Source organism: Manacus candei, unplaced genomic scaffold (assembly GCF_025592945.1).
Source record: "Manacus candei isolate 608988 ecotype Guabito, Panama unplaced genomic scaffold, ASM2559294v1 h1tg000050l, whole genome shotgun sequence".
In the NCBI taxonomy this organism is placed as follows: domain Eukaryota; kingdom Metazoa; phylum Chordata; class Aves; order Passeriformes; family Pipridae; genus Manacus; species Manacus candei.
In genome coordinates this window covers 7955694-7983353 of record NW_026138098.1, presented here as the reverse complement: position 1 = coordinate 7983353, position 27660 = coordinate 7955694, and the positions used below count along the sequence as shown (strand labels likewise).

Genomic DNA, 27660 nt, shown 5'->3' with positions numbered 1-27660 from the left:
GGTGTGAAGGAGAGCAGAAAGTGGTGTTCCTACACCTGTTCTTGTCTGTCAAAAACTGGGAGGTCATAGGACAAAGAAAGCCTGCCCTGAGCAGGGTCTGCTGTTTCTGAAGGGAAGAGCAAAACCATCACAAACCTGCCCTTTCTGAGGGCAAGAAGAGAAAGAGAGGGGGCATCATGGCAGAAAAGCAAGGTACTGTTTTATCTGCATATGACAGAGGACAGGAGGGACAGCTTGAGTTCCTGAGGGGATGCGTGGATCAAGGGTTGGACTTGATGATAGAGGTCCTTTCCAACCCAGTTCATTCAATGATTCTATGATTCTATGGCTGCAGCACTGAACTTGGGCTGCACCAGGCTGGAAATGGCTCCTTCCTAGAATCTGCTCTGTAAGGGTGATTAGTTGAGAGCCATGTTGCTACCTAAGAATTCAGTTACATACAATATTAAATACATTTTAAATTGGGTGTAGGAGAACTGGGCAGCTGAGAAAGAATCTTGTAAAAATTTTCTGTTCATTTCTTATTTGTTATTGCTTTTGTTTTGCTGAGACATTCTTGTGTTATAATCTCTGTCTTGGTGGCTGATTTTTTTTTAGTTTTTCTATAATCTTTCTTCTTCATAGCATTCCACAATGATTGTATTTACAGTAGTGTGTTGTGATAAAAAAATGAACAGTCTTGTACAGATCAGTATGTGCTGGTTTTATTGACAATAACAATGAATGAATAATTCTTCTATTACTCTAGCTCCCTAGATTAAAAATAATTTTAAGTATTTTAAGTATGTGTTTTTCTTTTGTATAGATTGTAAATATTTTTAATATAGCATGAAATACTTCCATACCATATTCAGACATTTTCTAGTTTAATATTAAAATGGAAATAATAATAAGCCTCACAGAACCATACAAGAGAACTGAGTTAAATCTCCAAAGTCAGCATGATCAGACAGAAGGGTGAAATACCAGATCTGGTGTAACCCATTTCATTATGCCTCATTTTCACAGTACTCACACAACAGTGGATGATCTTAAACATCATAATTGAATAATTATGACTCAGGATGTTTTGCCTTAGGGCATAGTTTCAGCCTTTCCTGATGTGGCAAATAATGTACCATGTCATTCTGCATTAAGAAACACGGCAGCAAGGCTCTGAATTGTGCACTAGTAGTTTTAGGCTAACAGCACACAAGTGTTTGCAGTATCAAACTAAAACACAGCCCTCCAAAACCACCTCTGTGGAAATCCAGATACTGAAGAAGACTTTCACATATCCTAAGTCTGATTGATGTCTGCAAACCCTTGCACCAGAGCCTTGTGGGTTTTTTAGCAGAAATAGCAATATGCCCACAAATACTGCCCAGTTATTGGAAGAACTTGTGACAACTTGGTATGAAGGTTGCTTTCTTAATGTGGCTAAATAATTGGACATTTTATTAGAAATTGTATGAAACTGTTGAAAAAGCATTCTATATTGAGCCACATATATATATATATATATAGTTCCATCACTGATGGCATTTCTTTTAAACAAGTAAATTTACTTTAACAAATGCAGCTGACACCACAGCTGGCCCACATTAAGGTTAAGGATAGAGATTTACTCTTTGAAAAGTAAATGTAATTTATGTCCAGGTGGTGTTAGAAGTCCTTTTTGCATATAGTAAACTGTAGGTCCAGTCTCTGTTTTTCTTTCATGGCACATCACAGCTTGATTCTTCTGCACTGCTGTTGAATTTGCCAGTGGCAGCTGAGGTGACATTAAATGAGTTTGCTTCTGGAGAAGAGGTGCCCCAGGAGAGGAAAATATGAGATCTGTTTTGTACAGCTGAGTCACAGCTACCAGTCTGCAGTTTGTATGTTAAAGGGCCAAAACATTGTCTGGAAATACAAGATTAGCAAAAAAATCCCAGAGTAAATTCAGTAAACTGGGTGTAATCTCTCATCTTGGCTATGTCTTACTCCACACTGGTCAGTTCTGTTTATTTTTTGCATAACAATTCATGTAATTCTTTGATGCAAATTAGGATCAGAAACATTTCTCAATGACTCCAAACTGTGTATAGAATGAGTAAAATCCTTGAAATAATGGCAGTGATCCCTACACTTAATGTTTCTCATTATTTGTTACTAAAGCTAAATAGAATATTTTTATTTTCAAAAATATTACTTTATCTAAATGTCAGCTTTGAATGAGAAATGACATATATCAGGGAAAATTTCCAATGAGTGGATGAAAAATTGAATTATTTTGGTTTGGGCCAGGTAAACATTGATCTCTGAAATGTTCAGGAGGCTGCTATACCTTCTGAAACTTGTAATTCCAGGCAGCATGAAGTATTGTTCTTTATCATCTGTGTCCAGCTCCAGAGCTGGGTTGCATGTTGGTACAGTATCTTGCTTTGGATCAGATGCCACAGTTCTGTACTGTGTACAGCAAATGTGATTGATTCCCTCCATCCAAAAGAGTGCATTTCTCTCTGTCACACTCTGGCTGACTGGAGAGCTTGGCATTACTGCCCACTGTTATGCACAACATGAGAATGTGTTCTGTGGTTTAGCCTGAGCTTTCCCCCATTTTTGCTCTCCATTGTGTATTTTGACTCTTCTTTTTGCAGAAGAGGAAACTGGCCTACAGGTGTCTTGGGTTGTCTAGCAGACTGTATCCAACATGATTCTTCAGTTGACTTTCTAGCTGTATTACAAAGTCCTGTTCACTCAGCAGTGAAAGCCTAATATGCATTGGAATTAAATAGAATACATGAAATTTTGGACACCTATATCTATGTAAATTGTTTGCATTCATTCTGTGTAAGCCACACTTTGACTTACTGAAAAAGAGTCATGTGGTATATTTTAGGCATAACTCAGTGTTTGAAACAACTGTATACTGTGGGAAAGAATAATGCCAATATCCTGCCATCCTTTCCTACTTGTAGTTGCAGTAAGTGCTGCTATAATGCGTGCTGGTGTGGCCACTAAAACAACTGTATTCAATGTATGTTTTACATTAGATTGAATACATTTTTTAAAAATGTTCTAATTATTCCAAATAAAAACTACCTAGATGCACAATATATGTAGTGGATGAAAACACAATGGCAACATTTTTATTCCATGGGATTTAACTGTGTTTTATGTACTTCTAAACATCTGAGAAAAAGAAATGGGATATTTTTGCAGTTTGTGCTGACTGTTTTCCTTTATTCTGCTTTTCCTCATTAACTCTATTTCTGGTGTACTTGATTCTGGTTTAGCATATCTTGGACCATGTCAGTCTGAGTGACACTAACTCTCACTGTCAGTCTGGTTCCCAGTGTATGTTTTGTGTTTTCTGAAAATTGGGCAGAACCTGATTAGGGAAGGACCTGATCTCTCCTGTGTGCATTCAGAATTCAGGGACTTGAAAAAAATAATAATAATGGAGATACTCAGCTGCAGTAAGCCCTGACTCATTGAATATAAATGAAGAAAAGAGGAGTAAGCAGCTGAAGTATTTAGTGTACATGAATTTGTGCTCCAGCATCTGTGAATTCCAATGACTTTTTTTCCTCTGGACTAATTCAGATACAAACCATTAATTTCTGAGTTGACTACTAAATCATATAAACTGTACTTTTGTAATCAAAGAAGACAGAATTTTTAAAATAAAACCATATTTTTAAATCCATGCCGGAGCATATGTAAGCTGATTGTCAGAAATATGGGGTGCTCAATAAGGGACCTATTTTATTTTCAGGGCAGGAAGAGATGCTACAGATAATAAGACAATTTAAGGTATATATTTTAGAAATTTTTATATTTCTCAGGAAAAAAAAACATGAGGACTCTGATACCAACTGATGTAATATAGAAAAACAGATATACTCTGAAATTGTTTTAATCAGTATAGTCACAGTGTGTCTGTATTGGTACAGTCAAATGAAAGATTATGCGATGTGACTGGTTTCACTTGTGAAGAAAATAATTTTATATACCTGAATTTTAATTTATTTATTTTTATTGGATCCCGGTTTATTGCACTTGCATTTAAAAAACCATGTTTAAAAATTGTTGACATCTTTTGCCTTTAAAGAGTTAGAAAATTAGGTCAAAATTTCCCTCCATCGAAGACTGAGAAACTCAGAAATGACTTTTGCCTCTAGGACAGGAATGAAAGCACGTTATTTTAAAGGCCAGTGAAATATAACTGCAAGCAAATCTTTACTGTTGAAATCATAAGATTCATTCATCAGAATTCAAACGGAAGGGAATCAAAATGCTGATAAATTAGAAAGCAAGGCAAATATTCAAATCCTTTCCCCAAATTATTGGTTTTTCTTTTCTAATAAGGCTGTAGTCTTACAATCCATGGTTTGTAGGAGCAAGGGTATCCCTGTATAGAACCAAATTTACTAGTGTTTTTTGCCCACCTTTCATGTTGGAACATAGACAAAGCAGTAAATGTCAAACAGCCATTTTGGAGTATTTATATAGAGTGGACTTTTGTATTTGAATCATGGATATTTCTAATTATAACTTCATGCTAAATATATATAGTCAGAAAACAAATATTAAAACTTTTCCTACTTTACCTGAGCATTCATAAAATGTTAAAGAAATACCCTGTGGGAATAATATGATTCTTTGCATTTTGAGCCATGTAGCAGTTTGAAAAATTATTGTTATCAATTGCCAAAAATAACCGAATTATTTGTAGGGACCTCTTTAGAACTTCTTACCAGGTAAAAGCAGCTCCTATGAAATGACTCTCAAAAATGGCCATATGGGACATAAAGAACATAATATGATTAGAGTAACCTGTGATTGTGTAGGTTCTTGAAATAATCCATTTTGTGTGACTGTTCAGTCTCCCTTTGCCTGTCAGGAAGGTGTCTTTCTTTGCTGTTAGATTTTCATGTTGCCTTCTCCTAACACAAACTTTAAGGTTGCATATAAGAAAAATCACAGCTAATGCTCATCTTTCAGACCCATAGCCCAGCAATGCCAAGCTGCCTGTCTCTGATAGCAAACTGGGTCGTCCACATTAGTGTGCACTTTGGGCACAAGGAATAGTTATATTGAGCAACCAAAGCAGGACTTCCTACTGGATGAGAAGTTGCAAACCCCTCTTAACGTGATGAGGAAAAATATCTTGCTCTTCTGATGGCATTAGCCGAGTCCATTGGGACCTATTAGCAATGTACTCCATTCCCAGTTTGTCTTAAGCACTGTCAAAAGCATTGGACACTGATGGAGAAAGTTCTCCACCAGTGCAGGGAAACTGCAATGGAGATATTATCCAGAAGTTTTTCCTGTAGTACCTTTAATGACTTCTATAGTCCATCTCTATTTAGGTGTGGCAGAAAAGGATCAGAGAATCCTTTCAGGTCATCACACCCCACCACTGCTCTTGTACTTCACACCTTGTGGTTATTCAGCTCACCTTTACAAATAGGAGTCTGATCTCTGCTTCACACAAAGGAACTGCCGCCTCTGCAGTGTATGGGGCTTACCAGCTGTCATTGAACCTGTTCTAGAGCTAATGCTGAGAGTGATTCTTATCCAGATGAAAATATGGGAAGTTTGCTGGTCCCCAGTTAGATGGGAAAGAGGATGTAAATGTATCCCTGCAGAGGTGAATATCATCTTTAATTCATATGTGTTTTTAAAATGCATCTATTTAAATGACAAAGTTCGTGTAATCAAGAAATATCTTTTTCCATGTTAATAATCAAGCAACCACCACAGCCCCAAGTAAGAAAATCAAAACTTATATTGAAGGGTTTGAGCATTACATTTTAGAATATTTCCCTCAACTCCAAATAAGTAGGGAAAATTAATTAGCCAGATCATAGTTGTCATGCTCTTTTTAAGAAGCCCCGAGGGCAAGTCCTTGCTTTGCATGCACTGTGATAAATATAGGTCTGTTGAAGAAAATCATTGAGATGTGTGGCACCTTTGACTCATAGATAATATCTTTGTTTTCTTTTGTCTCCCAATTAAGGATGTTATTGCATTTTTTCTTGGTAAATAAATTTCAGTTAATGAAATTCCAGCTGTCTCACACATTATAGTGGCATAGATTTGAAAGCATTTAGGAGATGCCCATACAAAAAACCATTAACACATGGCAGGTTCCCTGACATTTTAAACCAATATGTCTCCAGCTGGAACAAATAACAGAAAACAAGTCCACATTCTTGAAAAAATTAGGGCTCTCTCTAATGCAGGTAAAAGATTCCTATGCAGAAAGGGGCATATTTTGTCGAAGAATATTAAAATGTCTAATGTTTTCAGTTTTGCAAGAGGAAAGTCATGAGTACTTTGTGTTGTATTCAATTGCTCTTTATGCAAACTGTATAAGACTGCATATAAAAAGGAGCCAATTAAGATTCCAGGTAAAAGATAATACTGTCTCTAAGTTTTCGCTCGAACTAATCGCTCCTAATATCACGTGAGGGCCTCTAAAAACTCGCAGTCAGGAATTCTGATAATTTACTTGTCCCTAAGCATTTTAATCTGATACAATTATTTTAAGAAAAAACCTTTAAGACTACCATAAAAATCCTATTAGTAGTTCACTACTTTAAATCCTACCAGTAAAGTCAAACTTGTGGAGAAAGTAAAGGAATGGGAAAGATGACCTTGACTTGCCTAAAACTTGCAGTATTTGATTTGGAAACGGGCCATATTAGATGAAAGCGGGTAAAAATGATATGCATGTAATGCAAGTAGGAACAGAAACTTTGATGGAAGAGTATGGAAATATACTTTTGGAAGTCCCTTCTCATTCTGGTGAAGTAATCATTGCAATATGTGTATTTTAAAATTACTATTTTCACTTGCCTGTATTAAAAAAAAATCAAAGGGTTTTATGAGAAGAGGGAAACCGGATGCTCTGTGGAAAACTTTTTATTCTTTTTGTCTCTTTCTTAGTATTTACTGTGGATAGAAACAGTAAAGCTGACTTTTCATCCTTGTGCAAATTCCCCACTATGCAGAAGGCCCAGTTTCCATTTCAATCCATCTAAGCCTCTAAACTGCAATTTAAATGATACACAGTGTGATCACATCCATAGCAAAGGGATGAATTCTTAATATAAAATGTTTTGTAAAGTTATATCTGTGTAAGGTTTTTCAATGCTTTCGTGTGTTTCACTGTGATTTAAGTTATTGCACTGTCAATGTCTTCAAATAACCATAGCAAATTCAAATTTAAATTCTGTCAGTTGGAAGGAAAATTCCAAAAATTTACTGATAGTAATTTTACTTTAAGATAGCTAACCTATGTCCTAACCACATACAGTTACAATAGCATTCTACTAGTGTACTCATCTATTTTAAGGATTTAACTGCAAGGGTAAATCACTGTGTAAGGCAGATATATAGAGAACAGTGTAGAAAGGCAGTAACTGCAGAACTGCTAAAAATATGTTTAGCACATTGCTTCCTTAAATGAAGGTGAGGGTTGTTGGATCAAAGCAAATGAAAGAAACTACAAGTGGCTGGAGTATTTGACCCAGCCAAAGTGGCTGTCCAGAAAAGCCTTCCATTCCTGCCACACAAAAGTGCTGTGCTTCCCTCTGACTGTGTCATTGCCACAATCCTGTACTTGGCTGTCCTTTCTGTTGTAAATTAGAATAGATGAAAGCTGTCGAGCCAAGCCAGTGATGGAGGCTAATTTGATGTGATATAATTGATGAACTCTAAATCGTCCCACTTCTCCCTCTTGAAACAGTCTGACTGGAGCTCAAAATGCCAGAGTACTTTGATTTACACTCTGTCACTTTTCTGTCGAAAGTCTCAGTGTGGCAGCAGTGAGGGATTAACTTCTTCACAGTATTTCTTTCTAATCTGTGGAGTATTCACACACACAGATTGGTGCAACCCCTTGTAGGAACACTACTGGGAAAGTCAGGTTTCCTTGTTTGCAGTAGGTTTGTGCACAAAATTATTATGAAGATGAATAGAATAGCAACCTGACTGCTGCTACTACAGATATTGCCAAGGTAGTCTCTTGGAATTAGTGTTGTGCTTCTTACTTCAGAAGTGAATTTTAAACTGTAGGATTAGGGTATTTAATGCTTGAAAACCCTCTATTTCTGAAATTCTGATGTAGCTTAAATATTTTAGGAGATTAGAATGGTTCTAGTCCCCTCAGTATCTGTAGCTTACTAGGTAGGAATTCAACTCTTAAAATAATTCTCCATTAAAATGTTACAAGCTTCAGACTTTCTTATATCAGCAGTTCCTTGGTTTTCATACTTTCCTGTTCAAGAAATTTTAACTCAGAGCTAACTGTTTTGGTTCCTTGGTTCCTTTCAAAGGTAAGGGATGGACAATGGCCTTGCTTTCTCAGTTCTATAGCAGGAGTGGAAAGCTTTACCATCAACTTATTGTTCAAGAATTCTTGAGCAACCACCACTAAAAGTGTAACATCTCACATCTGCTAAGTCTGTTGTTTCAAACTTAGACACAACATGAACAAAGGAGAGCTGCTTTAGTGCACATTATTACTCTGATCAGACAGCAGAACTGCATCTGTTTCAGAGCCATTCACTCCCCTGCACAAAATGAGCTGTGGCCACATGCCATTCTCACTAGCAGTGTGTGCCAAATTCTTGCTGACCTGAATGGGCTACGTATGGTGAGCAAATCTGTGAAGTTTGGAATATTTTTTTGGACAAGATTTCAGTATCCTAGTTTTATGTTGCTTAACTAAACCCCTTCTTGCTGAAAATGCCGGGATTCGTTACAAAGATTTTCTGTACATTCTGAACGACCAGAGGTTTTTTTTTTCACATTTTCTGATCCTGGCTATGTCTTAAAACTATGTCTTTACTAATGATTCATAATTGCATGGTTGATGTGAAAATTACTGGGTATTAACTCTGCTCCTGGATGTGGCAGTTGAGCTAAAAAAGCTATCAGTGGCAGGATGAGTCTCATTTTTTAATGAAAAGGGTGTTGATAACCTAGTAACACAGAGTCAAATTTTGTAAGGATTGTGAGGAAGACCTTTACTCATCCAACATGGTACTGTGGCATGCCCATTCAGCTTGTAATAGCAAGGCTATTCAGCTCCTTACAGTGAGGATTCATGGGGATTAGGACATTTCCATCCTGAGACAGGCAGGAATACTGGTAAGTGCACCTCTTTTTGGTCCCCTTTGGAAGACAGTGAAAAGGAAGATTATTTTGCTTAATACTCTAAGAATTAAAGCTTGAAAGCATTTAAAGACATCAGTCAGTCATGGTACATCACCAGTTTACCTTCCTTAATGGTAACATCGTTTGTGTTTTAAGTAGGTTCTGAAGGACCACTTTAGAATAGTTGTATAATTGGCAGTGATGCTGCACTTAAAACGTTTCATTTACATTATCACTTCATCAGTGTACCAGTAATAGATAGTTTTAAAGAACTAGAGGTAATAAAAAAAAGCAAACTCCACCTTTGTTGAAGTACAGCCCAGATTTTCTGCTAATTATTATTTATCTTCTTTCGTAATTTTCGTACATGTAAAAATTTAATTTTAAAAAATAGAGAATAAATAAATATATGCCTTGGATTCCAAGTCATCTGAAAAAAGATGTGAAGACTTTGATTGCCTGAAGTCACTATGTGGTCTAGGGTCTAGGTATATTTCAGAAACTTCAGCTTTTTGTAAATTGGCATTGCTTCAATTCAGTCATTATAATTCGTACTGCAAATTTCCACATCAGTTCACATAAAAGACAAATCCGGTGCCTACCCTTTTTGTTGTCTTGTAGGTTAAAAAATGCATTGACATTATTTGCAAACTAAAATGTACTCATCCTGAACTTGAACTTCTCTTTAAAGTAATAGTACATACACCCATTCTTTCTGACTATCTCTGTGCTAGGAAAGAGTCTGTTTTAGAAAGTGCTTTAGTTAAAGCCTCTTTAAAAGTTTGTAACCACCTACAATGAAAAACTGATACAATATCAAGCAGTAAAGTAGAAAGATGGGTAGGAGAGTACTTGCTAAGTATTTTCAAATTGCAAAACCTGATTAAATATATTTTAGAATGTTTGGAGAATTGTCGAAGCACAATGTGATCCCAGAGCTGACAGTTCTGAGACTTCAGGTAGGACAAATGAGGTTCAAGCCAGGGAGGATTTTAATTCCTATCCTAGAAAAGAAGAGATAAAAGGAAGGACTGGGCGATTAGAAATCAGCCAATTTATCCTTAATTCTTAGCGAAGTACTGGGATAAACAATTTTTACATGCTGTATAGGAATGTAGAAAAAAGTGAAGATATGAGAGACATTTAATGTTGGGGTTTTTTTCTAGCACAAATTGTGTCAAGCCAAACTAATTTCTTGATACAACAGACTAGCAGACCCTTTAGATAAATAGGAAGTGAATGTAAAAGTGTATTCTTGGAGTGTTTAGTTTTAAGTTGCTGATTGTGAAAAGGGAAAGGTGCATTAAGTGGGCTTCTGCTGGGATCTGATTCTGATGTTGATTTAAGAGATAGAGGGAAGCACTGAAAATGGGAGGAGGAGTATTGAGGAAACATTTATATACCCACATTTGTTTACAGTTGAGAAGGTTAAAGGAAAACTTCAGATTTATAAAGAGCTCCTGTAAAGGACAAGAGAGTTTTGGTGGAGATTTCTTCTCACTTGTAGACAGAGAATGGTCTCCACTGCAGACAGTACAGGAAGCAATTGGCTTAAACGTCAGCATGGAAATTTAATTTAGATTTTTAAAAGATCTTTCCATCATGGGGATCACCGGGTGCTCTGGACTTCTGGGGTGACTGTGGAACCTCCACCACTGCAGCCTTTTTAAGAAACATACATCTGCTGGAAGAATCATAATCACACTGCAACCTGCCTTTGTGTAGGAACAGCAAACAGAGGTAGACAAGGTGATCTCATGGGGTACCACTTATATCCAGTTTCTTTTATTAGACCATATTTGCTGTCTTTAAAGCAATTTGAATCACTTTAGGAAGAGCTGGGAATTATCATCTTGACACCTGTTGTCTAAGATCTAAGTAACTAAAGCTGGTTTTAAACAGTTGTGATAATAATGGGTAATATTCATGGTGCCTCATATCAAAAGCAGCAGCTTAATAATGTTGATAGGATGGACTGAGATTTTGTCAATATAAGGAACTTTCATGCTGTGTCTATTCTATTTCCCTTTTAAAGGTGGCACTTATGGTTTTAAGACTACACTGTCAGTGTTCATAATTCTTTAGAAGACATTTTGAAAGGATTATTTATGTGGCACCATTGTAAATGACTGAGTTCCAAGGAGTAGTTTGCATAATATGATATTTGAATCACTCTTTCATATTCTAAAATAATTAATTTTTAAGACATATTATATTATATTCACTTATAAATAACTGTCCTTGGGCAAATATGATAGAATGTCTTGTGTGGAAAGATTTCAACATCTATAACTAGTGGATCTGGCTCTCTTTTTCTGTGTACACAGAATGACTTTGCAGAACAAGCATTTTTAGAAATTTTCTGTCAACTGAAAATGTGTCTGCTAGCTTACAGCAAAACATTCAACAATTGGCTGAAAGGATAACCCACTTGATTAGGAATAAGAGTACAATTCTTGGGTTAGCAAGGCCTACAGAGAGACTTAAGTACCTCTTTACAGAACTGTGTAGATGTGCAACATGGATTCACAGTGATCTAAGTGAAAGAGATAATAGGATTTGGTCTTATATAGCGCTTCTTAAATTTTAAAGCAGTGAATTGAATTTTGAGCTTATTATTGATTCTTAGCACCCAAAAAATCCTCCTATGCTAAATTAATCTTTAGGGAAAAATATGAAGGATCAATCACAACTTTAGTGTAACATGACCCCCCGTAAATTACTGGTAAATAAGCATCACCCCCAGGGTACCATTTCCCTTGTAATAACAGCAGCTTGTCATAAGCAGCTTTTCATACTTGGAGTATTAGAGATGGGAATTCTATTCCAGAATCAAAAAGTTCCAAAACCTGAAGTCACCGTAGATTCATATTTTGTTCTTTTCTTGCTAATGTGCAATACATTAAATATCTGTTCCATGGATCTAGCAGCGAAATGACCTTTTCAGGGCTCACCTTTTTTTCTCATTTTTGATTTGTTCAAGGGAAATTGCAGACGACTGGTATTTGGTTTCCAAAAAGGATACATAAAAACTTGACCTTTTGGAACTGTTATTTTTGGGGGGATGTGTACACTATATTTTAAGTATGTCTTAGCTGTTGTTTGCTGGGCTATGTCTAGTTTAAATAACCCTTCATTTTATTCAGTATAAAGCTAGGACAAGAAGTATAACTCCTCTCATTTTTTCCCATGACAGACCTTTGCACATGCCTGAGCGCACTTTTTCTTCAGGCAATTTTCAAAGAAAGTGACATGGAATAGGCCCTGATATCTTAGGAAGTTTCCACAGATTGTTTTGCAGTGCAAATAGCACGTTATACTATGTCCATCATTGTAATATCTCATTGCCTACCTGAATGCACACTTGTGTCGGGGCACTTTCCACTTAACAGAGTGGGAAATGAGGCAGAGGGAAATGATTATTTAGGAAGTTCATGACGGAGAGGATGAATGAGTCCAGATTGTCAGACTACTCTCATAACTATGGCTATTCCTGCTGCTTGGTTTCCTATGCCAACTTTTATTCATCTCTTAAAACCACTGTATCTCCTGCAATCATGGAATGGTGAGCTTATATCACCTAAAATCCATCAAAATAGTTTAATGACTATGATATGCCTTTCCAGTGAAAGCAGCTGATTTGGGAATTAACCAAGTCAAATAGGTTATTCAACATGTAAATGAGAAATTGCTCTCCTTTCCAGCTATGTAAATAGACAATTTAATCTGAAGATATTTGTAACACCAAGAGTTACAGTAAGAAAAGTTACAGAGAAGGCAAGCTTTGTCTTCTGCAAATTAAAGTGAATAATCAGAGCTTCATAGAAATATCACTATGTATAATTGAGTTTGAAAATGAGAATTGAATATTTTTGAAGGGAATTAAATTGTGTTTCTAATTAAAATGCCTGTGATCCACTCAGATCTGTGTAGTCATATAAGCCCATATAAGTTACTTCTGTTGATTTGATATGGCAGTAAGAACCCTCAAGAATATGCAATGAGTGGCTAAATTGCATTTCCTACGGAGGCTCTGGTTTTGCAGGGCTGCCCACTTACATACATTTTTGATTTTTTTAAGTTTTGGAGCTTGTCAAATACAGTGTGATCAGAAATTAGTCAACACCATGAGGTTTTGACATTTTTTCTCATTGCAATACTTTTCCTCTAAAACTCAGATTTAGTGCATGGTGTTGTTAATGCTTCTCTTGTAACCTTTTGATGTTACTCACATCAGCAGGTGACAGCACAGAAACAGGAAAGGAGGAGACCAACTTGCAACTGCAGAAAATTCAGAACTCAGGGATGATTAAGCAGAATAGGAATTTCAAATGAGACATTTGGAAAATCTTTGTCACAAGGAGGGTCATGCAACACTGGACTAGACGGCAGTTTCCAGAGAGATGCAGAATTGCTATCCTTCGTGGTTTTGAATACTCACCTTGACAAATGCATGGATGTGTCCTGGTACATTATTAATAGTGATCTGATCTAGGGAAAAACCAAACATATCTAAGATGGGAAGGAAGAAAAGCTAGGAAACCTAGGCAGTTGTTGCTCTTATTAAAATAACAGGCACCTCTCGACTGCCATATCATTTCTTATTTCTGGGATAATGTATTGAGACTGCCTGGCTCTGAAAAGCCAAAAGGAAAACTCTTCTTTTTGGCAGTCAGAAGTCTCCTGAACATTTTTACTGGTGTTTACCACTTCTTATCCCCACCCTAGTCGTTGAGCTCCCTATGAACTTGGACATACACTCTTGTCTGTGCATCCTTCATGGCACACTTCAGCATGTACCTTGCTTGCCAGTGGGCTAAAGTAGCCCATTAGAGGTGCCAAACAGCAACAGAAAGATCTTTGAAAGGATTTTTCTGTTCGTCCTATTATGGCACTAAAATGGCCTCATCCTTTTCAGCTATCCCAATCTATCAGTCTCTCAAGAATGTCTGTTACTGTATAACAAAGAGAAAGTATACCTGTCTAGTTCCTAATGTCTCTTGCACTTTATTGGATTTTTCCAATTAGGGCTTTTCCAGGGCAGTTCCACTGGAAGGTGAAGAGAATAGCATAGAAAAAGCAGTGCTAGTCAGAAGAACAGTACTGAATTCAATTTGAGAGACCAAGTCTTAAAAAAAAAAAAAAAGAAAGAAAGAAAAGGGAAGAGAAGGAAAGAAAAGGGAAGAGAAGAAAAGGGAAGAGAAGGAAAGGAAAGGGAAGGAGAAGGGGAAGGAGAAGGGAAGGGGAAGAAGAAGAAAAATTCCCAAAATACAAAACATTTGAAACACATCAGCCCAAGATTTCTGGAATATTGTATTCTGTTAATGTTAAATAACTGTAATATATATTTTACATTGAGTGTTTTATTGTATATTAATACAATGCGAGCATTAAAATATTTTGAAAGCAAGTCTGAATGTTATCAACCAAAAGAAACAAAATCGAAACATTTCTACTTAAATAAGAACATTTCCTTATAGAAGCTTATACAAAATACTATGGAACATTTTCATTTACTCCAAATTGCATTGAGGAGTATTATCCCTCATGAGAATATTTTTGATCAATAGTAAAATTGAATTGCATACCTAGGCAAAAACTTTCTTGTGATCTACTTCTAGGTGGGAAAGCAGGTCCTATTTCAAAGGTACTTATTTGACTAGCTCACCAAAACTCAAAATTACCATAATCTAAGATGTCTACATGTGCATAGAGAAACAGGTGAAATATATATTTCCATGATATGGAACTAGTTATGCCAAAATTGTTGGGTTTTAAGAATTTTTCAAGTTATATGGGTGTTGAGTGAGAAATTGACCTAATTTATAGTATCCTAACATCTTACTGTTCTTCACTGATGACAGCTAGAATTCTACACTTTGAAAGAAAAACTCTTTAATAGGATAGAAATTAATACCTTGAAATTGCTGCAAAATAATAGAGATGCTTAAAAAATTAATCTTTTCAATAATCTTCTACTTAATGAGATTTAAAATTATGGTAGAACTTGAAATCAGTTGTCTGCTCACTCAAATAAATGCTTATTTAATTTCTCGGTCCTGGCGCTGTGAAACTCCCTGCACTGAAAAAATAATGTTTATAATTTTCCATACCTTTAAGTGAATATTTAGATGCATGCCTGCATTCTGAATGTTACAAATTAAATTTGGGACAAAATATTCAAATATTATATATTAATAATATCTATCTATATTATGTCTCCAAGCAAATATCCCTAATTCCTGAAAAAGTATGTATTTATTTTTTGTTTGTATGATTTTTAAATGCAGTCATTTTTTTGGACATGAGTGTAGAAGTAACAGCATTATAGTTCCACTTTCCATTTTGGGGTTTTTTTTTATCTCTTTGCTGAAAAGGCAAGGAAGAGCTTTTTCACTCTTTTCATAGTACCCATGTTCAGAGAATTTTCATGTTTCTTGGCCTATGGGTGAATTATAGGAATTCCCCATGACCATATGGGCTACATGAAAACAGCACATAAGTGGAGCACATGATGTCACACCTGAATGACACCCACCATGCAATAATCTGTCTCAGAACGTGTTCTGTAACTGGAATTTGTCTTTTCCCAGTCTTGATATACAGACAGTTGCAGATGGTGGGAGGTAGTGACCTTTTCCAGACACAAAACTGATTTTAAGCATCATAATAGCTTCCTGTATTTCTCTTCATTGCGTCTCAATTTTCCTGTTCTGCACCTTACAGGGAGTTTTAAAATTCTGAACAGAAAGCAGCTTTATTTTGAACAGAGCACTTATCTTTGATGTGAAAGTGCTCAGCTGCCAAACTCAGCAGCGCTTTATGGGCAGCTGAACATTTTAAAGTTTTCATTCTTGTTTACTGAGCTAATTAAGAATCTTTGTGGTACTCTTCTCAAATGACAAAGCATCAAAATTACAGTGACTGTCTTGTGAATGAAAAGGTTTTACTGGATGCCTGACCAGGAGCAGAGTTGAAGAAACCTACTAGCCTTAAAAAACAGCAAACATATCAAATGTACGTATCTTTATGATTCACATTAAGTAAACCTTTTAAATAATGGTTTGCACATTTGGGTCGTAGGTTATTCTGTTCATTTAAGTACTTTCCTCAAGCAATTCTATTTGTTTAAAACAGTGTTTGGTTTCCCATTAAAGAGTAAGCACTTGCCAATAGCTCTGCAGACTTACAATACTCTAATGAGTTCCATGTGACACGACTGCTCTAATAACACTGTTTTCTTTAATTTTTGTTATTTTAGGAAGAAAAGGAGCTAGATATAGTAATTTTAGCATGTAGTGACTCAGTATTTTTTGGGCTGTAAAATCTATTAGTATATTGTATTGATAAAAATCAGTGTTGATGTAAATCCTAGACAGAGACCACCGTTTTCATTTTAAAGTGAAGGGATAAAAACATAATTCTTAACCATCTAGGTATTCATTCTGGGCTTTTATTTATTCCCAATATAAAACATGCAGTTTCACCCACAGACATATTGATTATCCTCTTGGTATGATATACTGGGGGCCCATTTGTGCAGGTGCTTGCTGACAAACACACTACCTGGTTATAAAAACCAGGCCTTAGGAATGTACTGGGTATGCACTGAGAGACCACTGTACTGGTTTGATTTTAACGTTATGAGTGCGTCTTTAGATTACTATAGACAATCTTAAAAAGCAAGTCAGGGCAAAATGCATGAGAAGTATTACAAAACCAGTTTGTTGCTTTGTAACAGGCCTTAAATCAAGGGTGTTTATTAGTAAGCTGCCAGCAAATATTTGCTTGCATATCTTTTATTCTTTCAAAGGCTTTTATGAACAGTATGTCACAGTGATAGTGTCATTTACATTCAAATACCACTTTCTAATGTTTTAAGCTTCCCAGAGATATAAAAGGGAGAAAAACACTAAGAAAATGAAACTTAGATCTTTCCTAATAAAACATTTTTGCAATCATTTTGTCTTTTTAAGATGCTGTGACATCCTGTTCAGCTGAAGGAACACACGACTTGAATTGCACGACTCATTCATCTTAAATATTTAATAATGCTTTTATTAGTTGCACTGAAACAGTGAAGTAAGATCTGTAATATCTAGTGCTGGTCATCATTTTTATACATCGTGCTTTAATAAGCATTATAATTACAGATTGAGGAAGAAATATGAGTTAACTTTGTGGTTTTGCTAGGGAATTCTGTGCGCACTGGTATGATTGGAAGGGATTATACAAGCTCTCTGAGCATAGCTGAGCTTATTCTTAATACACCGATGCAGCCTTCCCAATCCTGACATGTTATTCCTTATATAAAAGTAGCTGCAGAAAAGATACTGTGTGAAATTGAGTCCTGACACTATTAACTCCATCTGGCTTAGTTGTGAAATATGAAAATTTGAAGGCCAAGTGGACTTGTTCTTGGCAGGTGTTCTAATGCTTGCATTATCATTGGAATTAGATTTCAACTATTTTTACCAACCATTTCCCATATTTGCTTGCCACTTGCACGAATAGCAAAGTTGTTTAGAGAGAACAGTCAGTTAGGGAAGCTTTCATTTGGAGATTTTGTCAGAGTTCAAGCTGAAATACCATTTGTAGCCATCATAGCCTTCTGTGCTCCGTTCTCAAGTAAATATAGATGATGATGATGATTTAGTATAACTTCCTCACTTTGATGTTACAAATATGACTATTTGCATGCTATTTCCATTCTTATGTTTTAATGGGAAATATAGTAGGGCAGACTAATATCTGGTGCGTTTTTTAATGTTTTGTTAAAACATCATTTTTTCCTCATCAGCAACTTATGCGGGAGCGACAGCAGATGGCCAGCCGCCCCTTTGCTTCTGTCGATGTAGCACTGGAAGTAGGAGCTGAGCAAACAGACTTTCTACGAGGGCCATTAGAGGTAGGAACAGTGGTGCTGACAAGGGACCATTGTGATTTGCATATTTATATTGCCAGTCTCATCTGCATCTGCTTCTGAAACCAAGCAGCATCTGATTACCTGGAGCTGACAAGTCTCAGCTACGTATGTTATGTCATTTTCAAGGCACAGAGTTTTAATAGCATGACATGAGCTGTAACAAAAGCCACTGGAGAATCTATTAGCCTGGTCTGGAGTGACAGTCAGCTCACCTGGCAGTCCTTTCCTGATGGATGTGAGCTGAAGGAATGCAAGATGCAGGCATTAAGGAGGGAAAAAGTGTCACGCTCAGCCCTTCAAGCACACAGTGCCACCTAGTTAGCATCTATCTTAATTAACAGACATTACAGCAAACAAACAAATAAATAAATAAAGCAGCTGTGAGTTGAATTTCAATGTTGTGTTTTATATGCACAGGTTTAAAGCATACAGAATATACCACATAGTTTTGTTTGTAGGTAATGGCTACATTACTGCAATCTTTTATTGCAATTGCAGTACATTGGAAAAGAAATAATAATATGCAAAGCAATATGATATTGGAATGGTGTAATAATGCATGAAATGGATTCTGGAAGTTTACCTGCAAATAGAGGGAAAATTACAATTTGTGGATAATAATGGATATCTAATCTAGGCTGGGCTTTTGGTAGATCAGAATCCTCTATTCCTTTACTTTTATTTACCAGATTGTGTTTACAGTTATTACTTTACCCCACTTATGGTCGGACCTGGGAATGAGGTGTGATAGCTCTGAAATCTTTCAAGATTGTACTCTTCATTGCTGCCAATTCTTCTTAAATTCAAAGTTTCTCTTGCTTTTCTCAATAGCCTATCTCAGTGGAAGATTAAATACAGTTTATCAAATCTCTAAGGTTCATGGAGAAGAAAGCAATGTGAAAAACAGATTCATACCAGAAAGAAAGAATCAGATCCTGACTACTTGTCAAACTGATATGCTCTGTCCTGCTACTGTGCAGGAAACAATCACAATTGTTCTTACTGTCATAATTTCAATATTTGGAATAGCTAGTGAATAAAAATAACATATCTCTTTGAAGAAGGTTTCTTATTTTCTGACCAAATACTAGAACTCTCACATTCTTCATCAATATGACCATACTTCTCTCTCCTCTTGAAAGAGAAGACCTCTCCAGCTCCCCAGGCTGAGGGCACATTACACAGCAGTTAAAAGTTAACTTTATTAAAATTTGATTTCATTGTTTCTACAAACTAGTATCTGGGAACATTTTCTCTGTTGTCTTTTCAAAGGGAGGCAGTGAGTGGAAGCTGAGGCATCCAAACTCTAATTCTGTACGTACTGATTATTTAATTAAACTTTAGAAGTAAACATCACAATTTAATTGCCATATTTTCTTTCTCATGTCTTTTACTTAGCACTAAAAGAGGTAGATGCTAAAATATTTTAATTATATTTTACAGTTTTTATTAGCTTTTTCTTCCTAGCCTAGCATTTTCCAGTAATTGTTTAGAATTCAGCATCCATAGTGGTTTTTTCCTAATTAATATGTAGTTATACACAGAATGAAGTCCATTCAAAGTTTCCTCAGAATTATAATATACTGATCTATATCCAAACAAAGCATTGTGCTGAGGATTCAGAGTATTGATTGTCCTTTAGTATATATTCTATGAAAAAAAGGAACTATATTAAGCTTCTGGTCCCAGTCTATTGGCAATTTGTGAAAGGACACTAAAAGTTGTAGTTGCCATTCTGTTCTTCATATTCTGCTCTTTTGGACTGAGGGGAATGTAGGTCACACATGTATTTCCAGGATGCAGTGCTTAAGGAATAGAATAGTATCAAATAGCTGTAAACCTCATTTTGTTGTATTAAGTTAAAATAATTTTAATGCTATCATATCTGATACCCTTTGGGAGGTTTAAAGTTAGAGATATTTTGGTAAAAATGAGAATATACAGTAAATCTCTTCAAAATGGTCTGCTGGCATTGCGCAGATCTTGCACTGATATACCAGGGTCTCCAATTTTAGCCATGGTGCATTGCATTCCCTCACCTCACACTTTTATTGACATCATGTGTTACTCACTGGTACTTTGGACAGTGTTGTTATACTTTTATTGACATCGTAATAACTCCAACACTTCCAGTGACATTGTATTGATCCGTGGGTCCTTTAGGCACAGTGTAATGTCATTGAACTCTTCCAGACATTACTGCAAGTCTCCCATTCAGCTGCACAATAAGGCTGCTGTTCATTAATGTCATCTGACTTGCATGATGGCGGTTTTGTACAGCTGGTGTTCTGCATTAATACTGATGTGGTCTGGTACATGGCAGTATTCCTGAGTGGTAATTCCAGTATGCTGTTTGGTTAACTTTTATTTTATATTTTGCATTTATTTGTAAATAGTCATAGCAGCTCTTTCACTGGAGAGATTTAGTTTGCAGTTATAAGGCACTTTTTACCTGTTGTTCAGAAAACATAAAAAAACCCCGAGAGTATGCATACTGTACTTAGAATGGTTGCCTAATTTAGATACTTACAATACAACTGATAATATTTGGGCTATTTCCAGTTAGCAGCAATTTGCAACTGATTAAAATAAAATCCTGAAAACACTACAGAAGAGAATTGAATTTTGGAGTCTCTATCAGCCAGTCTATCTTTCTTAATGTTTTGCCAACAAAATGACAGTATCTTAACACCTTTAAAAAAAACTTTAATCAGCATAATATTGCTCCTGTTTCCTGCTGTCTGAGTAGGATTTTAGGCATTCTCAATAGCCTTTGTTTTACTGATTTAAACAATAACATTCATCAGTCTTTACCTCCTCAGGCCACCTTTCTGACATTAACAAGTCTCATCTTGTCATCCATTCTGTCGTGCTGTCTTTACAACAACTATTAAATGTCTTATTGTCAGTTTAAACTTAACAGAGAAGAAATCAAACTTGGTTCTTCCTTTGCCCACCTTCTCTCCTGGTATCACATCAACCACTACCTTGCCAATGATATTGACACCGTGTTGGTATCTTAATTCTAAATCTACCAAGCAATACCCACTCCCGCTGTGTCATGATATTCATGAGGTTAATCTTGTGCAAATTATCATATTTAACCCATGCTAGCCCTGATTTGCATCTTCATCTGTTTCCAATATGATTGCCATTTCCCAAGTTAGAAGTGATGAAATCCGTGTGAGCTCTTACAATGCAAGGTGAGGCTGGAGTCAGGCCACCCCTCAGTCTTCCTCCTCCCTCTTGGCAAGAATAAGAACAGTCTAAAGATCCTCTGCTGGAGGAGGGTAAGGGAATTCTGGAAGCCAGTGACCCTCTAGATCCCAAGAGGGGAACAGTCAAGCACAGCTATAGTGAAGTTTCCAGTGTCCCAGGGGAAGATAAAAGAGAAAGAATTCCTGAGATTCCCTTGTTAGCAGTTGCACAGAGCATATAGACTGTTAAGGGCAGAACAAGAAAACAGCAGAAACACCCTGTCCAGAGGGTCTGAGAATATTTGCTGTTTTGTAATACCACCATAATTTTTTTCAGTAACAGAATCATAAAAAATCAAAATAGCATCATAGATCAATAGATACTCATTGCTGAGCTTCTTGACCCTCAGTGCTCTCAGTGTTAAAATGTTTTTTATTCCTTCCATTTCTTTTTTCCAGACATCCAAGCCATTTTTCAGACATGGTTGCTTTTTACTTTTCAGTATATACCAAAAGCTAAATCATTTAGGCTATCTTCATATTTTAAGCCTCCTTTAGGCAAAATTTTTTTCTCTTCAAAATGTAAATCACTTTTGAAGAGTTCCTTCTACTGTGCTGCTGACAGTCATTCTAGTTAATCTATATGTTAAGTGAAAAGTAATACAAATGTTTTTTCTGTCCTCTTTGCATAATTTTCTGGGTATTTTTCTGTTCATTCAGAGCCCATGGGCTTTTTTTTTTTTTTAAACAGGGACAGATTATTTCTTTAGGCCTGCAAGATAAGGTAGGCACTGCTGTAAACTCTAATGTATGTCATGCTGAGTCTCTGGACAGCAGCATCTACTGTTCTACATCTGTTGAGTGAAGACGGATGTGTCATTGCCTACATAAGAATGAAGAACCAAATGCAGATTTACTTTATGATGATCATCCATTTGATATCTTTACAGTATTACTTGAATATCTTTTTTTTTTTTTTTACAAATCAATGTTCTTTCATAATTAGTTCTGCAGAAAAGCACACAGTAAATCTTCCAATAATTTTCACATCAAGTTACTGCGTTTCCCCTAGAATTGTTACAGTTATTAGATTTTTCTCTGCTTCTGACAAGGTAAGATGATGTCAAGTTTTTTGAATTTCAAAAAAATCTAGGTTTGTTTCTCTAGCAAGTAATATTCTTTAGTAAGTAATATTTATGATACATTAAATAAGTTTTGAATTTCAGGCACTTTTGATATGTATGAAGCAAAGATCAGCCATTATTTTTCATTTATTTGAGTAAAAAAATTGGAAGCTGTGCATTGACACCAGCAGCTATCATTATACAAAGAATGGCTGTTGGAAATCCGAGTGACTTACCAAAACACATTAAAATCCTGTACTAGAAGTTTGTGGAGTTTAAGTAATTGAAGTATATATTAAACTGTGTTGCTGGCTTCTTCTGCCAATAAAGGGACTTTTTAGCTTGGTTCACAAATAAAACCAGTTAAGGTGGGTTTGTTTTCTTGAATAATTTGAATAAACCGAAGTGAATAATTTTTGAAAATGCAATCTAAGCATACTTCATTATTTTGTGCAAAAAGAAACTATTTATATATTTCATCAGGATTGCACCTGCATTATATTGATGACATAATGTCTCATGTCAAGGAACAGACTCTTTCCAACTCTTTGGTACAGGTCATCAGATTGCCCCATGATATTCTCAGTTCCTAATTTTAGTCTCAGTATCAGAGGATAACTTCTCTCCTCTTGTAAAAAAGTAATAATTTATTTAAGATAATGATGCAATTGTCCCTAGAATGGTCAGCTTGTTTCCAGTGACCATAAAAGCAATATGTATTTATCAATAGGAACAATCAAAGACCATTATACTTTCATGTCTTGCTTACTTAAAAGTCATGCTAGAGCCTTGAGCTATATGCTGTAGCTCAAGAAGGACCAGAGGAGAGAGAATCTAGATGAGAACAATGTGAGCAATCAGACTTAGAAAATAGAACTACAACGAAAAGTCAAGAAAATTGGAGTAGACTATTGAAAGGAGTCAGAATAATAACTCCCAAATATGCAAAAGGTTGGTGGCAATCAGGAGGGCAACAATCTCTTTGGCGTACACTGCAGGCATCAAAGGTGTAATGGACTTAAATTGTAGTAGGGAAGGTTTAGGAAGGTATCAGGGAAAGCTTCTCATACTAAAGCTGAATCACTGAAAGCAATTGCCTGGGGAGGTGATGGAATTTCTTTTATTGGAAGCTTTTTAGAACAGTATGGACAAACATTTCTCAGGTACCATGTACCATAGCTGCATTAGCTATCTCCTTTCAGCTCTGTCTTTATTACTATTCTGATTGCTACCTAGTTCTTCCTTCTTCATATTCTCTGAAAACATTCCATTTCTGTTGTTTGAACACTTTAATTACCTTCATTGCAGTGTTAGTTTTCTGTTATTGAATATTTATGACCCTTCTTTTCACTTTTGCTGTTATATTCGTTGACTTATGTCCTCAGTTTTCTTGCAAGATCAGAAACTGTTAAGTCATCTCTGACCCCAGTCTCTCCCTGACTGTAGGCCTGCCAAACATGATCTCCATCCATTCTGGAATATCTTCAATATTCTTCTTGAAGTCTGTATTAATGATGTAATTATTTTTGTCTTAACCAGTGCATTACCATTTTTATAACCTTTCAAAATCCGTGCATCCTAGACTACTAGATCTCAGAAAATTGTAGTTAGATGATACACCTGACATGAGGAGAAGAATCTATATTGGATCACATTTTCTGCTTTTCTGTATTACTCAAAGATCATGTTAAATTTGCTGTCCACTGCCTCAAGAACTCCATTATCTTGTGCTTCACTTCGACCTTGATGGCTCACTGCCTTCTCTGCCCACTCCTTCAGTCCTGTTCATCTTGAAAACTTTCTCCTAAACTATTGAGTCACTGTATTTTAAATCCTACTTTCAAATAGTCTTTCCAATTGATTGATTCATCTTGGGTATTCTTTTGTGATACCATGTGCAAGGGATGTTATACCGTATTCAAAATTCACATTTGGTGGTTATTCCACTAGGGAAAAACATTTGCCCCAAAGCAGCATTGTTTGGTTTGCATTACCTCCTTCTTTATATGAACTGTTTTTCACGAAATAAGAATTTTAGATTTCATACTATTTCATTCCTCATTCAGTGGTTACTTACAACAGTGTAGCTCTGCCCAGTTAAGCATCTTTACATTTGCATGAGATTTTTGTTGCTTCTCTTTAAATTTATGTCTAGCAATGTGTGAATGTTCTGAGCCTGTGATTCAGAACAAATTCAGAAAAAACACGGAACAAATAACATAGCTGGTCATCCATATGGGTCACAGCTATGATTTTTTATGTGTTGTGTATACTAACTCAATGTAAAGTGTATCGATGTTCAATTCCTTGCACAGAATCACATTAACAGTATTTTAAGATTCCTAAGTAATATTTTTCTTCTCTGGCATATGGGTAATCTAAAAATAGTCTGAGAAATGTTGCCTGGAATAAGCTGCATGTTTTTTTCATATAGACCAATTTTGTGTGTGTGTTATTGCTAAGATATACACTAACACCTTAAAACCTGCTGATGTTTTGCATGAGTCCTTAACTTAAAGAAAGTATTTTAAAATTCTAGATCAGTTCTGGAATATATTCACTCTCTAAATTTGCAGGAAAAATATTTTCAATCCCTGTATTCTCTGGTTTGCTTGTTTATTTCTGTTGAGTCAATCTACCTTCATGGGCAAACAGACATTGTAAGAATACTTGAAACGTGATGTATAGGATATTTGTCTAGATGGAGTTTGATGTCCTAATATTTCATCCTAACAGGAGAGTAAAGCCTTTGCTTATTAGCGTATGAGCAGTAGGATCTGTCTATTCACAATTAGTCTGGAAAACCTGATTTTGTTCAAGTTTTTTGATAAAATCTATCTTTCCAATTCACAAAATTTATTTGGCACATGTATTGCATAATCAGATGACTACAGAAATTGTGTTGAATAAAATTGCCAAGAAATTTCGTGCTCAATTGGAACAATTAGTAGGAATTTTTGCTTGCCAGCTAAGTGTAGGTGTTTCAGTCATATTGGCATGCTGTGAATACAAGTATTAAATTGTTGAATGATGCAGAATTGCAAATTCAAAGTATCAAAATAATTATTCTGATTGTTTTCAAGCAGAAGTGTTTATATATGTCTGTTATAAATAATGACACTCTACCTTTAATAAATTCAATTTTTGAAAGTGTTATTTCATAAAGTAGATGGATACAACATTCAGTGAACACAAAAGCAAAATGTATGTATATAAGTATCTGTAGGATTGTCTTTGAACAAGGCTTGCTCATGGGAATCTTGCCTTTGGATAGCAAATCCATGACAAAGAGGTATTTCCAGAACTATTTAAACTGAACATAACAAAGCATGGAAATAATTGTGCTATCTGTATAACTAAAAAGCACACAGATGGAATTTTTTCTTTGTTTAATTGACTGGACCTTTCTGTTAACCTGATTTGTGCATGCCATTCTCTGACTTGCTGCTCTTTCTAGTTACATATATTTTCTTAGCATTTTTCTTGGGTTTAGATCAGAAGGTTTTTCTCACCTTTAAAGTAGGACATTTCTCTCTTAAAAAGGAAAGGAGAAGAAGTAGATACAGAAAGTATAATATTTCATCAGCTATCTCCCATGTTTCCAGGTGGAAATGGGTACTGTAGAGTGCTGTTTGTATTTAGCCACTTGTAGTCCTTAGCCTTGCTTCAGAGACTTTACATTCATGCTGCTTTCTAGCTCTATAGTCAAGATCTACGTGCTAACAATACATATTGAAACTGCAGTAGACAGAAGTGCACTGCCTTTGCTTTTCTTCACAAAATTTGACAATCTGCATGTACTGTTAGGTAATCATATAGGTTATGCCGATTTTCAATGAAGTTTTATCATTCTATTGCATCTATCAAACTGAATTTGTGTCTGAAGTGAATATCAATTCACTGTGTAGAAGGCAATACCCCTGCCCAGGACAGCAGATGACTAAACCTTCGCCTAAACTTCGGGCAGCCGTCCAATTTCCTTTCTTTGCATGACTATTCAACCGAGCAGGCACTTTCCTACTTGTTCAACAGACTAAGCTTTCAGAGTTATTAGCTAAGCTTTACCTAAGTCCATGGAAAAGACTGAAATATTATCTCTGGTCAGGATTACAGTGAAACTGATTTTGAAGATGGGAACCTTTTACACAATAATATAGTGAGAATAGCATTTGTCCATGAGGTGGGAAAGCACTGAGCCTGAGGGGTACTATACCTGTATAACCCCAGGCATTCTGTGGGAGCACGCTCTTAATTTTACACCTAGAAGGATTAATCAGATGGTGAAAGCAGAACAGATTAGGGGGAGTCTGACTGCCTGGATTACCTGGCCAGTCCTCTAGAAGGGGGCAGATGTAAAATGTTCCCTGTGGGCAGGATCCAGAGCTGCAGAGTATTCTCTTTCCATCTCAGTGCCCAAGTTTGGTTCTGCCTACTGTGCATTAGACATCGTGACTCTTGAATTTCTGTTTGTGTGGTGGTTCAATGTCAAGAAGAAGGATAGAGCTTGTTCCTGTTTAGGTAGAGCATGAACCCCCACTGTTCTGCTGTCTCTCGCTTATGGGCCCTATTAAAAATTTGTCCACATGGTTCTTATAAGCTCTCTTAAAGATCTCTTGAGAGCCATCACTTCTCTAGGCTGAACAACCACAACTCTCTCAGCCTTTCTTCATAGGATAGGTGTGCTGTCTCTCTTATAATTTTTGTGGCCCTTCAGAGGTCCCACTCTAACAGGTCCATGTACTTCCCGTGCTGAGGAAGAGGAGAAGTCCTATTTCTTCCCCTGCACATTGTGAAAGACAGTTTCCAGATTTACACCAATTGTTCAGGAAGGTGTGGGAGTACTTACAGGCAGACTAGATCACTTTGGTGTGAGTAACTCAAATTTTAAAAGACGCTAGGAGGAGGCTGATTATGTAAGTTATGGGGCATGGATTCCATTCACTGACTTTAGCAAAGCAGAGGTAGAAACATTGTGTAAGGTGTTATTTTCAGTAATTATCTCATGAATTTTCATAACAGAAAATAGCAAAATATTAGATTTTGAAAAGTAAGTAGGTTTAATCAGGATTTTAGGCCCAATTGTATGGTTCTTTAATGATCCTGAAAGGAACCTTCTCCTTGTACAATTTCTTTTGGAAATCAAAAGAGTATGAATGGCATACTGCAGTAAACTAGACACTGAAGTAAAGTAGAAGTTAAAAAGCCAGTAAGACTGCAGTGAAATTGGAAAGATCAGTAGGTTTGTATCAGGGCTATCTCCTTTAAAAATTGGGCAGTA

The 27660-nt window shown here is 36.1% G+C and overlaps 1 protein-coding gene across 5 annotated transcripts in view; it reads left to right on the top strand.

Annotated features, from left to right (window-relative positions):
• The window catches only part of ATRNL1 (attractin like 1), a 466156-nt gene that overhangs the window by 326968 nt on the left and 111528 nt on the right, over positions 1-27660 (top strand). For 3 of the 5 annotated variants that reach the window (XM_051801055.1, XM_051801057.1, XM_051801058.1), the window contains exon 27: positions 17936-18043. The exons of the other annotated variants lie outside the window; for them this stretch is intronic. In XM_051801055.1, the coding sequence (XP_051657015.1) occupies positions 17936-18043 (108 nt within the window). The remainder of the gene's footprint in view (positions 1-17935; positions 18044-27660) is intronic. 5 annotated transcript variants of the gene reach the window in all.